We start from the raw sequence: 15,264 nt of genomic DNA, 5'->3' as shown, positions 1-15,264 counted from the left end.
CCTGCGGGTAAGTGCCTGATGGCAAGTGCTCACCGCATCACCACGTGTGTGTGTGTGTGTGTGTGTGTGTGTGTGCGTGTGTGTTTGTGTGTGTGGTTGTGTGTGTGTGTGGATGAGGGATGTCTAGGCCAGTAGAATTTTTTTGGGGGGCGTGGCTTTTGGGTAGAGTCATTTTTTGTGTGTTTCATCTTTTTCTTTGGGGGGGGGGGGGGGGCTTATTTATTTTTATTTGGGGGGCGGGGTATGTGAAATGCTTTGTTGCGTGTGAAAGATACGGAATCTGGTTGGAAGGTTATTTGTCTGAGAGATACATTTTCTTGGTGAATCTGAGCATCTAATCTTGTTTCCCCTCTTGAGGAACATCTCTCAAAACAAGCCAAAATGGCAGTCTCTCACAACAACCCCCCGGGTTAGCGGAATATGCTACGCTTCATAAAACACCCCGAGGCATTGACTTGTTGAGTGATCGAGATTAAATGTGCAATCTAACATTTGTCGGCAGGCGCTGTGTCTCGGCATGACGCTTTTAAGCGATGCTGACACTTTTTTGCTCAAACTCCAGGTGGAAAACTGTTGCTTTTGAATTCTTACTTCAAAGTATTCCTGAAGTCTTTACGTGACTATGGAATACGTACGCGATCTGTTGTTTGTTTTGTGCCGATCCCGCAATATGCCGAACAAAGACAGGATGAGAAATGAGGCATCATATACAATATTTACAACTTTGCAGGGTTAAAATTGTTTCAAAAGGAGTTTCTTTGTTTTTCGTGAATCTGTATTTTGACCTTCACCAACCTTTTTTTTCTGTTTAGATAGAGCATATCCACCAACCGTGCATATCACATAGACACACAATCTTGAAATGGAAAACGGTCGCAATGGCCAACTTGAAATCATCCGCAAATGGAGGTCCTGCAGTTTTGCCATTTTCAAATAGGCGTCGCCAGTTCCAAAAAGATTTTTACAAATACCCCAAATTTCATCAATTCATTTATGTCTTTAATTCCGTCTATATTTATTGGCCAGTTCCATTTTATGACTTTTAAATTCCTAATTGGGTCTACCTGAGTGAGCTGCGAGACATTTATGACGGCTACGTGCATCACCATCAATTGGCCAGCTGTATAATTAATCAGCCGCAGCGCGTTAAATGGTACGTAAACACAGCAGCGAACGCACTTTAAAATTTTGTTGTGGTCATTGCTCATTAAAATCACTGGAAGAAAGAGTCAAATGAATGTTTTGAGGGTTTTTACGACGCCATTCGTGTTCAGAAAATGCGTCCAAGGAAGTCAACGCAATTGTTAAAGTGCGCCTTGATTTGATGTACTTGGGGCTGTTAATAGAGAAATGAATGTCCACTCAGTCTGTCCCTTCCCTATGGCCATTGTTCCGAGCGAGTTGTCCTATCAGAAAAATAACAAAAACAAAAAACATAACATCATGTGTGTCCTCCCCGGGTCACACTGTCACACCAACTATGACTCAAAAGCACCCTCGAGTTCTAAAGTCACTTTTAAAGTGGTACAACTTGGAGCAAAAAACGCTTACGTTCTAACATAAAAATTGTAATCCGCAGTGTTGAATTTGACTTGCAAGAAATCTTCTGTTCCGCAAAATTTAATTTGCTATTTCAGCCTTGCCAAATGCAATTTTTAACGCAATTGTGGATTGACGTTTCTCATGGGGACTTGCGCTCTCATTCTCAGATTTTTTGAGCTGCGACAGAGTGCTGATCCGTGACAAATTTGGAGTTTATTCCCATTTGCTTTGAGTAAACAAACAAAAAAATACATGCGCACGCACGCACGCACACACACGCACGCACGCACGCACGCACACACACACACACACACACACACACACACACACACACACACACACACACACACACACGCACACACACACACACATACATACATACATACAATGAAACTTGACCCTTTTTTGAAGGCCAGCCAAAAAAAGAAGAAAACAGAGACTCATTTGCGATCTTTCGGACAAAAAATCTGCATTTGGGTAGTAGGCATAATGTAGCCTATCGCAGCTAGCGGGGTGGAAGTCTGAGTATACCCTGGACTGATCACCTGCCAATTACAGGGCACTGACACAGAAAAAACCTCAAGTTCAATATTGCAGTACAATATTCAGCCTCCATTAAAAAAAAAATAAAGATCTAATTGGTTGGACAGAATTTACCTAAAAGGTCACCTGTCAATGATTGTCATGATGCACGATGACAGCTGTCATGTTTATGGGCTCAGTGACTGACCGGTTGTCTCGGATGGATCCCTCGACTATATCCTGCCTTTTTTTCCCTACCAACCCCCTTTGCTCTCTTGTTTTGTTTCCCTCTCCTCTACTCAAACGCCATCCTCTTGTGTCCTCAGCTAAACGACGGCCGCTTCACAGTGACTCAGCTGGTGGGGATGATGCGGGGCATCGCCTCAGGAATGAAGTACCTGTCGGACATGAACTACGTGCACAGAGACCTTGCTGCCCGCAATATCCTGGTCAACAGCAATTTGGTGTGCAAGGTCTCAGACTTTGGTCTGTCACGCTTTCTGGATGACACTTCGTCTGACCCTACTTACACGAGCTCACTGGTGAGTAGTGGTGTATGTGTGTGTATTGCTGTTTGTTAAGGTTTTGTTAGTAGAAAATGTCCCTATCTGATATGAAACAAGAAGCTGGGTCCATGATTATAATGAAGAAAAAAACATTCAATCAGGACTGTTAAATTATTATAAAACGGTTTATTAAAATCATCTGATACATAGGCAGAATGGATAAAAAAAAAATCACATTTGTAGCCAATTTATGCAAAACAATAGTCCACCTTTTGAAATAAATTTGCAAAAAAAATTAAGTAATAGCACAACACAACCAGTCAACTGAGGTCCCAAACGGTGACCGTTCACCCCCTGCGTGCGTGTGTGTGTGTGTGTGCGTGTGTGTGTGTGTTTGTGTTTGTGCAGGGAGGGAAAATTCCCATCCGATGGACGGCACCAGAGGCCATTGCGTTCAGAAAGTTCACCTGTGCGAGCGACGTGTGGAGTTATGGCATCGTGATGTGGGAGGTGGTGTCATATGGAGAAAGACCCTACTGGGACATGAGCAACCAGGACGTGAGTCAGCACCGTGTCCACAAACGTGTCGCATACATGCGTACGGACTTTTACGTTGTGGTCTGATTTTAGTCGTTCTTTTGCTCAGAAGCGGTAAAAACACTCTCATGCTGCATTTCATTCGGGGAACAAATACGAGGGTGACTTGAGTGACGCAATTCGCAGGTTTTTCTGTTTTCTATGTCTTAAAATGGTGGCAGCAAGAAATACAATGCTTATTCACGGGCAAATCTCTCAGCTCTGTGACAACAGCGATTATTATCAAAGTTTATTTAGTTTAGTTTGTCTGCCGCTTGCTCTTCACAACGTGACATTCGCCCCACTGCAACGTGTCTTTTACAGTGCTGCCTTATATGTTGTGGCTAGACTGAAGGCACACACCTCCAAATTTGGACTTTGATTATAAATAAATAAATAAATAATGAGTGAACAAATGAATAAATACATACATAAATAAATACATAAAATAAATAAACAAGAACAAATAAAGAAATACTTACATACCTACATAAATGATTGAACACTGAACTCTAGTAAAATACAAATCCTTGAAAAAGTCCCAAACATTACAATTGGAGATCCAGGGCACGCGCGGCTTTACATTTGGGGCCGAGTCTGGTCTCCACTATCTGACTGGGCTCGCTCTTTATCTCCTCGCTGCAGCAGTGTGTCTGTGTTCTGCGTTATTTCACCCTATTTACAACTTTCGTCTGCTGGTCCTCCAATCCTCCCAAATATGCACACTGCAAACCCCCCCCCCCCCCCCCCCCCCCCCTCTCCATTTCCCCAACCATTTCACACCAACACACTCAGACACGGGCTGTTGTTACCCCCAGGCTATCTGCAACACACAGACGTCACGTCGCAACTCCAGCAATGAGTTCACAGCAAATTGTGTCCCTCCGTCACACTCGCACTGCTTGGTGATTCACAGTGGAATATCTGCCCGGCGCTGCGATTCAAAGTCACACTTGTAATGCATATAAGAACAAAGAACCCCCCAAAAAATAGGGAGACGCATTGAAAATTGCCAGTAACACAAAAAAAGCAAATCTAATCCGCGTGCGGTAATGAAAATATCAAAGTCAAGGGACGCCATTGTTCTCTCATTGCCTTTTGTGCCGCAGACTTTGCTCAATAAGCAACAGTCAACAAACAGAAGATGGAGAGAGAAGTTCTCATCTGCCGCAAGTTCATCTATAAAAATGAAAATGTAGGCAGGAGGAGTGGAGGACTGCATAAGGGGTGGGAGGGGGGTAATGTTTTTTAGTTCCGGTTGGCTTTTTTTTATTGTAGAATTTTAAACCATATGAAAAAAAATACACCAAACCTCGTGAAATTCCAGCAAGTGAGATTTCACAGAACTCCACCCATCTATTTTTGGAGAATCTTGTGTGTCAACGGAAACTGTTAGTATGTAATAGTGAGGCTTATTGTTGCATCTGTAGAATCTTTTTATACTACACTTGAAATGTTTTTATACTACGCTTGAAATGTTCCATTCAACTTGCGTCTTCCTCGGCGCATATATTCGCCGTGTCTCAATCTTACCTTTAGTAGTTGAGCGCCCGTTAAAAAAATAAAATAAAATGCAGAAATTATGCAATATTCAAGTCAAGTCAGGAAACATATTATCTATCTATCTATCTATCTATCTATCTATCTATCTATCTATCTATCTATCTATCTATCTATCTATCTATCTATCTATCTATCTATCTATCCATCCATCCATCCATCCATCCATCCATCCATCCATCCATCCATCCATCCATCCAGCCATCCATCCATCCATCCATCCATCCATCCATCCATCCATCCATCCATCCATCCATCTATCTATCTATCTATCTATCTATCTATCTATCTATCTATCTATCTATCTATCTATCTATCTATCTATCTATCTATCTATCTATCTATCTATCTATCCATCCAGCTAGCTATTTTAGTCGGGAAACATATCTATTATAAATATCTATTAGCTATTCAGCTATCTATTAGCTATCTAGTTTTCTATCTACAATATTTGAGTTATTCCGGGTTGAGTGAACGCTAGTGCATGTGGCCGCCGCTGCTCACCCGCAGAAAAACGTATCCTGTGACTGTCAAGTGACCTTGAGAGTTTTGAAAGGCGCTTAAAAATGAAATGTATTATTATTACCTGAAAAGATACAATCACAAATGTTTAGCACAGTGGCTCTTCACTTTTTCCTTGTTCGCACCCATTCAATTCACCAACTAGTTCTCGCACTCCCTTCCATAATTGATGAAAAGCAATATTGATATCATAATCATAATGTGGAAGTAGCAAAACCATCATGCAGCACTTTGCTGCTGTGAAATGTAAATTTCTCCACTGCGAGACTAATGAAGGCAAATCCAATCCAAATCCAATGCATTTAATTCTTTATTTACATAACTGTCCAAACTACGTCAAATACAAATAATACATACATAAAAATTCTTACATCTTGTTTATATCAAGAATAATTGGTTCACTTTACAGCCATATAGTTTAATTATCCCAAATGCCAATGAACACAATGAGTTCTTGATTTCCAGAATTTTTCACTTTATTTCAGTTACCCAACCATAATCCCCGAAAAATTATAAATTCCACCAGGAATATGCGTGTGTGTGCGTGTGGAAATAGGAATATATATTGGCCCCCCTCGGAAGCATTCTCGCACCGAAGGGGGTTTAAAATCTCTACCATAGCATGTCAACATGTAGCATCCTAATAACATGAAAAATAAAGTTGAGTTCCCGCGCTCCCGTCTGATGTGTATTCAGATTACTCTGGGAATTTTAAATCTGCATTAAAATTTATTGATACAAACATACGAATCAAACCTCTGAAGATGGAGGACGCTGATTTGCTGTGGCAACCCTTCAAGGGAAAAGCCGAAAGGAAAAGAAGAAGATTAACATTTATTGATATTCCCTGAATCACGAACCACCATTTTTTTGTGATGTTAGAAGTGATTTTATTTTGGAAAGAAAACGAACTGCCATTTTATTTTAGCTTTTGTCAGAAGTGATTTTACTTTGGAAATAGAAATCCCCGTCTCCTTTGAGAGTATACCAAGTGCGATGAATAAAGCCGTCTGAAACTGTCATTCAGGTGATGACTGCAGTAGAGCAGGACTACCGGCTTCCCCCGCCCATGGACTGCCCCATGGTGTTGCACCAACTCATGTTGGAATGCTGGATGAAGGAGCGCAACCTGAGGCCCAAGTTCTCGCGCATCGTCAACACGTTGGACAAACTGCTACGGAACGCCGGCAGCCTCAAGGTGGTGACAAGCACGTACTCGGGGTAAGTGTAGCTTGAGCTTCCGTCCTTAACTCATTCACTGCCAAACGTGCAAAAATGTGTCCATTCCAGCGCCAGGGTTTTTGTCATTGTCACTTGAATTCCAGGACCCACAGGATGTTGAGTTTTAGGACTACATAAACAGTCAATGCAGTGTAAGAAACCGTAGACTCTCTTCTTTCATTAGAAAAAATGGGTAAATTAATTTAGTTAATTGAGTTAAAAGAAAAGTTATATGGGTCTTGAGTTATCTGAGCTTGAAATGGGGGCGCTGTACAAAATGCAATACAATAGATACATATTGTTTGAAAAAGTGCTTTAACAACAGCTGAAGCTGGAACAAAGCACGAACATGGAAGAGGGGAAATGCTGCCGCCTTGTCGGAGGGAAAAAAACAATGCCAGAGGCCATGGCCAGCGCTTTATCAGAGCCCAAACAAGAAAAACAAAACCCGAACAAATTCGGGACTGGCGCTCCATGTCATATTCTCAATTCCCGAATAAATCCGTGAAAGGCAGTGAATGAGTTAATTGCAGTTGAAATAAAATGTTACTTTCAAGGAAATCATTTTTCCAAGGCCTCCAATTCACCAGAACTAGCATTTCATCATTCTTAGGTACCGTATTTCCCATTGTATAAGGAAAACTATCAGGCACACCCTCAGTGAATGTTGTATTTTCAAATGTTGATCTTTTGGTTCATTATTCAATTCTTAATTGTTGACCAATCTGAACTTTGAGAACCCTTAGGGGGAACAAGAACATTTTCTTTGACACACCCTGGCGCATCTGACAATTTCGTGGCTGTATGTAAACTGAAGCATTAGAAATATGGCATGACTCCTTCTTGTGACTGGCTACAAGTAAGCCCTCGAATCAATCAGAATCTCCAAAGTGGAATCGCTGTCATGATAAATTTAGTTTCTGGCATCTCACAAACTATAGCACAAACATGTCACCCTTCTGTCCACCACTCATTTATCTAATGTGTCCCCGCCTTTCAGTCAAGGCAGTAAAATCGCCCTCTGCAAATCATCTCAGGTTTGATAAATCACATATTGTGTACTCAATTCATCTGATCTGAATATCCTCCTCCCAAAACCCGTAAAATGAGCTATGTGGCGTTTTGCCGAACGCTATCTTGGATGCCCTCCGTTAGCTAACACTTCTTGATCTTTCTCATGCGGTTTGCATATGTCTGTGCCCAATTGTCCAGGCAAGTAAGTCAGACCTTGAGAGTGAGTAGATTTTTTTGTTAAACTCTTATTTCAGGTAATAGATAGGGTGTAGTTATTTGTGATGTAGGTATTATTTTTGTCCAATTGGTGTCGAACTAATAGGAAAGGATTCTGTGAACACATCTTTGAGCCAGCCACCCCGCTGTGCAACAACTCAGTGGGGGTGACTGCGGAGTGAAAGGAGCTTTTTTCCTCTCCGAGATGGGTGTGAAATCCGACTGCATTTTTTTTTTTGGTCATGTGACTGCCCACCCGAATCAAAGAGTCGGGTTTAATGACATGGTGACGGGCATTCATCATTGAGGATCAGCTACGTTGAGCCGTTATCGTGTAATCGATCATAATGAACCCAAAGTACTCACACTGTGTTCCTTAGAAGCATAGATACTTGAGTGAAGGGGGAAAAAACGAGTGCAGGTAAGGTTAGCTTAGCGTAGATTAAAAAAAAGCACAAACATAACGTGGCGGCTCTACAATTTGGTTCTATTCAGTGCGATTGCGATTTGATTCCATCTAGTGCGGCTCAATTTGAAAACATACGATGCAATGAGTTTGCTTGTTGTTCTTTTACGTATAGTACGTACAGTACAAGAATGAACTTGACATTATGGTAGACGTGGCATTTCCTTCCAAGCCCCCCGACCCCCCGCACAATAAAATACTTTTTTATTTAGACTTTTTTAATTACTCAATTTGGTTTGATTCGATGCACTCAAATCATTTTTGATTCAAAGTCGATTTTTGGTTTGTTTCACCCCTGCGGCACTAGATACCACAATAAAGTCTTTGCTCTTTGATTCCCACCACCAATAAAGAACGTGTGGTACTATATTTTGTTCTGCCCCCGCAATAGAAGCTCATCTCGGCAAAAGAAAAAATAAAACGATGATCCACTACCTGCTCTCTGACCCCGACGTGAAAATGTCCCGAAGATTGTATATGACGACCGTTAAAGCTGAGGATGAAGCCTCCTTCTCACGGAGCGATCTCTGCGCCCCCGGGCTTGTTGGAATAAGATGTCATGGAAAAGACAAATATGGCAGTCTCACAAAGAAGCAAATGAGATTCCCTCTTGTCTGGTTTGTCGCTTTTTAGCTTGTTTTGAAAGTGAAAACCCTCGCTTGTTCAGGGATGGAAGGCTTGTTTTTGCCAGACGGTCGCGCGCCTGTGCCGTTCTGTGAGGTAAACGTATTCATAGGTGCCCGTGCGCCCGGTGATCGTTTGTTCTTTCAACGGCGAGCGCGGTAAATGTGACTCTGCTGGCACGTCTGAATCTGATCCTTCTCTGAAAAACGCTACTTCTCTGATTATTTTTTGGTGACGTATTTAGCGATCGATCTGTATATATCTGTATACCTGGGAATACCTGTCTTTGAAAAAGTATGTTTTTATCGTTTAGAATGTATTTAAAGCAGAGATAAAATTCTACTACTGCTCTATGAACTATTGAATGCTTTCTCTTGAATACAGTAAAGAAAAATATGCACTCTGAAGTCTAAAGAGTCGAAAGATAACATGGTCAAGCAGCATTTAGCTGTTATGCTACATGCTAATAGAATACGGCACCAATGTGTTAAATCCTTCTTTTTTTCCTCCTTATCTGTGATCAGTACAGACGCTCCCCACCTTACGAACGAGATACATCCTGAGCAGTCGTTCGTAAGGTGAATTTGTTCATAAGTTGCTTCGGTGCTATATTTTGTATGGAATGTATGATTAACTCAAACACTGAACGGTCATGTATAATACACAGACGCTCTAACATTTGTAAAATAAATTCTCATCTACTGTGGTACGACAACATATGTCCTTGGGTCTTCAGTAAGCCATTACTGTAGCTGCTGGCACGTCATTACTGAATAACGTGCCAGCAGCCATTACTTTTTGTTATGCATCACGTCCTCCTGCAGCGTCAACTAGGAAGATGGATTTCCTCCCCGCCCACATACTCTACGCAGCCAATCGTAAGCGAGCTCAACGGATCGGGGCTTCAGCATGATATATCAGCCTTGACGTCCGTCGCGTAAACAGCCGTTGAAACCTCCAACGTGTCTGTGTGCGTGCGTGAGCACAGTGCGCAGCCAATCGCAAGCGAGCTCGGACGGAAAAAGGCATGCAATACAAAATCTAACTTACTGTTAGCAGAGACTCTGTCTAAACATACCCGCAAAATTGTTCGTATGTACCTTTGTTCGTTTGTACTTCAAAGCATTTTTCAAATCAGATCTTCAAAAATCATATTTGTGCTTTGTATGCGCTTTGGGGTTTTACTTGCTAAGGCTTTCGAAACATTTCCAGTGACGTAGCGCGTGTTGAGTTACCTTGTGCGTGAAAATAAAGACGCCTCGGCTTGCCCAAGCACTCACGTCTGCAAAGTATTTCTGTGTCATCAATTAAGCAACACGTCGTCTGTTGCTGCCTCTCTCTTGCCATTCTGCTTCGGATGGGCGCGAAAAGTAAGGGTGACATGTCACGTATCCAGGTGGTGTGCCAGCCCACCCCAACCCCCCACCAAGGCCACGCAATATGCCAATATTTGGACTCAGGCAAGCTAATTGTGTGTGGAAATATCATGGTTGACCTCAGTTTAATCCCTCTCCCGCCACTTGGCAAGATTCTGTAATGTCGGTGGGAGAACAGACAGCATCCAGGACCGCTGATGTGGAAAAGCAGGCGGTGATGAAGTGGGAGCAATAAGGGAGATTGAGGAGAAGCTAAAACAGAGAAATGTGTTTAATTAGCTTGCTAATGAGCTTTTTGATGCACCGGGAAGGGTGCGCCCGGCGCCGTCTTGGGGCTACGGGAAAGAAGTGTGCGCGGTGAGCGTGTACGCGTGTTATGCTTCGTGTCGCGTGCGCTGATGACATGCCAATGATTAATTTATGGCCTCATCTGTATGCCTTTGCAAGAGATGGTGAGAAGAGGAGGCATTGTGTTGTCAGCGCGTGATTGTAACGGCTGTCGGCAAGATAGCATCCCCAGAGAGAGGAGATGGAAGGCAATGCTATCTGGAAGGCATTTCAAACGATACCTCGGTGGTCCGCAAAATACGTTTACAATGAATTATGTTGCAGAAATTTCAAAAGTGGATACCTGTTTTTTGTCTGAATAACCCAATGAATTAAGTATAACCTTGTAGTTCCATCAGAAAGCTTGACACGCTAATATTAACACCCCCCTCGCCCAAAATCTCGTCCAATCACTAATTTAATGCCCCATAAAAACGGAATTTATGACTCTCACATTGATTTACATGTGTCATGCAAGAAGTTAAAAACAATTATTTTTTGTCATTGTCACTCGAATTCCAAGACCCACAGAATATTGAGTTTTAGGACTACATAAACATTCAATGCAGCACGAGATACCTTCGACTCTCTTCTTTCATCAGAAGAAGAGTTAATTCCTAAATTATATGGAGTTGTCTGAGCTTGAAATGGGGGCGGCTGTACAACAGACAAATCCTGCTCCTTGTGGGAGGGAAAAGATTGCCAGAGGTCTGACCAGTGCTTTATTGGCAAACAAGAAAACCCAAAACCCGAATAAATTTAGGAATGGCAGTGAATAAGTTAAAAACAATTAGCTAGCTCAATAGCGAATACATCTTTGTAAGCTCTCAATCGTACAGGAGTGGTCCATCGATGAAAAGGTTCCAACACAGCTCAGAACGTTACCACACAGGCTTAGTTATGCTGATGAGGTGATACCAGAGCAAATGGGGCAATCAGGCCAGTCGTAGACCATAATCAGTCAGGACAATTGAAGCAATCAGTGTAGCCTCAGGAAATGGTCCTCTGCTCCTCCCACCCTTAGGGCAGTGACCTATCACCACCCTGGACAGTAAGAATATATATATATATATATATATATATATATATATATATATATATATATATATATATATATATATATATATATATATATATATATATATATATACATATATACACACACACACACACACACACACACACACACACACACACACACACACACACACACACGTATCTGGTTGAACGATTTGAAATGGTGGTAAAATCCGACCGACCGAACAGAAATCTGACTATGTGTCGTTTCACCCGCCGCTAAATTTGTCCGATTTGTCACCGACAGGGACCTGCTGAGGCTGGGAGGAACGCTGCCAGGACACAACAGGAAAAGTCCGGACAGCAGTGAGGAAATTGTACGGCAACAAATGAGCCAAACTCTCCCCATCCGAGTGTGAGCTGCCACCAAAGTGACCGCGTGGTGACGGAACGCTCAAGAGAAACTACCTAAAAAAACTCTCTGGGCCAAGAGCCGCTGTAAAATAAAGAAGATAAACGGAGGGAAGCTCCCACGGGGCAGGAAAGAACCGCTCGGATTACTTTTGTGCGGGAGCTCGGAGACTTTGTGTTCTAGAGGGAACGTTCCATCGCGGTCTGTGTGTGTATGTGTGTGCGTGTGTTCTTCATTGGTGGTTTTGTGACTGTTGACATCAAGCCAAACTTCTTCTGGGCCCTCTCAGGTTGTGTTTTGCATGTTTTGCATGCGTTTTCCGCTGGTTGGGAGCCACTTGGGCTTCTCCTCGAGAAACCAGGATGAGGGTCTGGAAGGATCAGACGGTGCCAAGATTCCAAGACAGCTGTTGTGGGTGTCTTTTGAAGTTTTGTTCTTTCCAGTATCGATTGGGAATCGTAAAACAACGGCAAAAAAAATGTGAAAACGTAAGTCATTATTTTGTTGCACCGCGTCAAGCTAAATTGTGGCGAGATTGCATCAAACTGTTTATCGCCAAGAACGTTTTTCTGATTTTGTAGGTGGGGAGCCGCTACATTAAAGCTTTTTGCGCCTTTGTTCGCGTCAGTGGTTAGCCATTCTAACTCATGTTCATTGCTACCAGTTAGCGCATGAATTTAGCTGGTTAGGTATGCCTATGTCTCCAAAACGCCAAAATCTTCCCCTGGATGTCACAGTTTTTCAGACATCTCAGTGTTGTCCTTTAAAATTCCGAGTTCAGTCATAACATTACCAACGACGACGTCAAATGAAGCCCGAGAGCCTGTTAGCTTGCAGGCTACTTTGCCGGCCGGCTAGCTTGCGCCGAGCTTCTGTCATTGCGTTTTGCGACTCAAATTTGGCGGGCTGTTGAAAAAAAAACATCTTCACTGTCTAATACGGAAGTAATGAATCGGTCTGGTTGATGTGACCCATCCGTTTGAAGAATTTGCATTGCTTATTTGTCAACACAGTCAGTCCAGACCACCAGCTAACAGTTTCACTGAAGGAGGACAGGACAGGAGTCACAAAAAATAGAAGTACCGAAGCAGCCTTCTTTTCCGTGCCTTCATGCACTTCTTTCATAATCCTCTAGTGTTTTCGTCGATGAAACAGTTCCCCTGAAGGCCCACAAATTTGAGAAATCGGAATTGGATCACATTCAGTTTGTCTCATTTGACCAACAGTTATCGCTAACTCGATAACGTATATAGTAAGGAATCCCAATGGCCAAATTTACTGGTCCCGTAAATGCAACCAAAAATTCGAATCAAACTATGTCCTTTTAGATTTAACTCATTCACTGCCCGACGATTTGATTTGCAGAAATGTGTCCACTCCAGTGCCAGGGTTTTTGTCATTTTCACTCAAATTCCAGAACCCACTGAATATTGAGTTTTAGGACTACGTTAACATTCAATGCAGCGTAAGAAACCTTAGACTCTCTTCTTTCATCAGAAAAAAGAGTTAATTCCTAAGTTCTGCAGTAATATGAGATGCAAGTGGGGGCGGCTGTACAAAAGGCAAATGCTGCCCCCTCGTGAGAGGGAAAACATTGCCCGAGGGCTGACCAGCGTTTTATCGGCAACCCTCTGCAAGAAATACCAAAACCCAAACAAATTCGGAAATGGTGTTCCATGTCATATTTTTAATTCCCGCATAAATTCGGGAATGGCAGTGAATTAGTTAATTTCACAAAATCAACCATTGTGTTGGATTTAAAAGCAAATAAAATAATGCACTACCTTTTGTTTTTGCAATTGCCAGTTGAAAACAAAATAAACCTAATGACACACTGATTTTTATTTATTTATTTGATTTACTTAATCTACTCTGTTTCTCTCTTCCTGTTATTTTTTTTTTTTATTGTGGGACGCGATGATAAGTCGGTGGGAGGGGCGGGGGACACTTTCCAGGTAAATCTGCTTCCTCGTAAACTTCATGTCTTCCACACATGAACTGGAAGAATTCCTTGTTCTAATAGTGTATAAAGCATCCGAGTCTTCTCGTGGTCTCTCCTGGCGGAGCAAGACCGCAATCTTGATACTGTGCTGGACACGTTCGTCACGCGCATGCCAAATTGGAATCTTCCGCGTTATATGTTGCTTTTGCTGGTATTTGCTATGGACTTTAACGTCCATATTTTCTTATTTGAAACAGATACGCATTGTTTTGAATGCTAATTTAAGACTGATGAAGTGTATTTTATTTGTTTGTTTTTTTTAAACAGGGGCTCAATGTTTTTTTTTTATTACATTTTTTTTCTTCTTACCAGAATGAATGAGGAACCCTTTCAAAGGACAAAATGGAGGCAATTGTGCTTTTCCATTGAATTTTTTCATGATAATTTTGGGGAGTGTGGGGGCATTTAAAATGAATGACACCCGTGAATTGTCGCCCTGACTTTGGCTAACATGTTAAGAGTTTGAGTTTAAAAAAAAAAAGGTCACGCCAACAGATGAAAGCGTTCTGTGACGTTGATACCGAACTGACCCACAAATGTGGATTGAAAGTTGGAGCGCTTCCCTCTCCGTTTTCTCCTGAATGTTTTCTCGCTGCGGTTCCAATTTAACTCAATGACTTCCTGTATATACCCCACGATAACTCTTTGGATCAATCTGCATTCTACTTTCTGCTTTCTGACTTGACTTTGGCCTCTGTGTGACCTTTGTTTACATGCTTGTTTGTTTGTTGGTGAGAAGCAAACAATGGCAAAAAAATAATATGAAAGTGTTAACAGTCATAATGTATCTGAAACTGTGTGTCACAAAGAAAGAAGAAAATACGCGTCTAAGGGCAGGGTTTTTCTCGTGCAATTCAAGGTGTAGTAGATATTGTATATCCCCAAAACAAAACAAACAACAACAAAAAAGCCAGAAAAACTAGAAGAAAAATCTGCATTTCTCCTTCAATATTTTTACGATAATCATATGCAAATAAATTATTCAACAGATGTCTGGTATTCTCTTTGATTTCCCCGCATGTTCACCAGGCTGCAGTTTCAGGTCTCATCCGGCCCGAGAGATGAAAAGAAGGAATAGCAAATATGTTTTAGCGCCAAAGTTGGAATATCGCAACGGTTTGCAATGGATTCATTCGTATGGTTTTAAAATCAGTTTTTCCGAATAATTACATCACATGACTAAACCGCTATATTGTTTTTTCTAGGCTTTGTTTCTGGAGAAGATTCAAGAAGTCAAAGTTAATATGGCTGTCGGTGCTATTCTGCTTTAATCTGTCAGCAAGGACACAAAGCTCGGAGCAGGTGAGCAAAGCTGTCACCTTTTGGTTTTCTGAGACGGGGAAAAAGCTCATCTGTCAGTG

At 41.9% G+C, this 15,264-nt stretch overlaps 1 protein-coding gene across 2 annotated transcripts in view; it reads left to right on the top strand.

Moving 5' to 3' along the window:
• Positions 1–14,887, top strand: part of ephb3a (eph receptor B3a) — a 55,375-nt gene extending 40,488 nt beyond the window's left edge. For both annotated transcript variants that reach the window (XM_089007585.1, XM_089007584.1), the window contains exons 12-16: positions 1–7; positions 2,391–2,606; positions 2,979–3,128; positions 6,256–6,449; positions 11,797–14,887. The exon at positions 1–7 is cut by the window's left edge and continues 241 nt beyond it. In XM_089007585.1, coding sequence (XP_088863711.1) covers positions 1–7; positions 2,391–2,606; positions 2,979–3,128; positions 6,256–6,449; positions 11,797–11,908 — 679 coding nt within the window. In that variant the 3' untranslated portion in view covers positions 11,909–14,887. The remainder of the gene's footprint in view (positions 8–2,390; positions 2,607–2,978; positions 3,129–6,255; positions 6,450–11,796) is intronic.
• The last annotated feature ends 377 nt before the right edge of the window (positions 14,888–15,264 follow it).

This window comes from Hippocampus bargibanti, linkage group LG11, assembly GCF_051943395.1.
Source record: "Hippocampus bargibanti isolate YZ-2025 linkage group LG11, ASM5194339v1, whole genome shotgun sequence".
NCBI classification, from domain to species: Eukaryota; Metazoa; Chordata; class Actinopteri; order Syngnathiformes; family Syngnathidae; genus Hippocampus; species Hippocampus bargibanti.
This window is presented reverse-complemented; position numbering and strand designations above follow the sequence as displayed.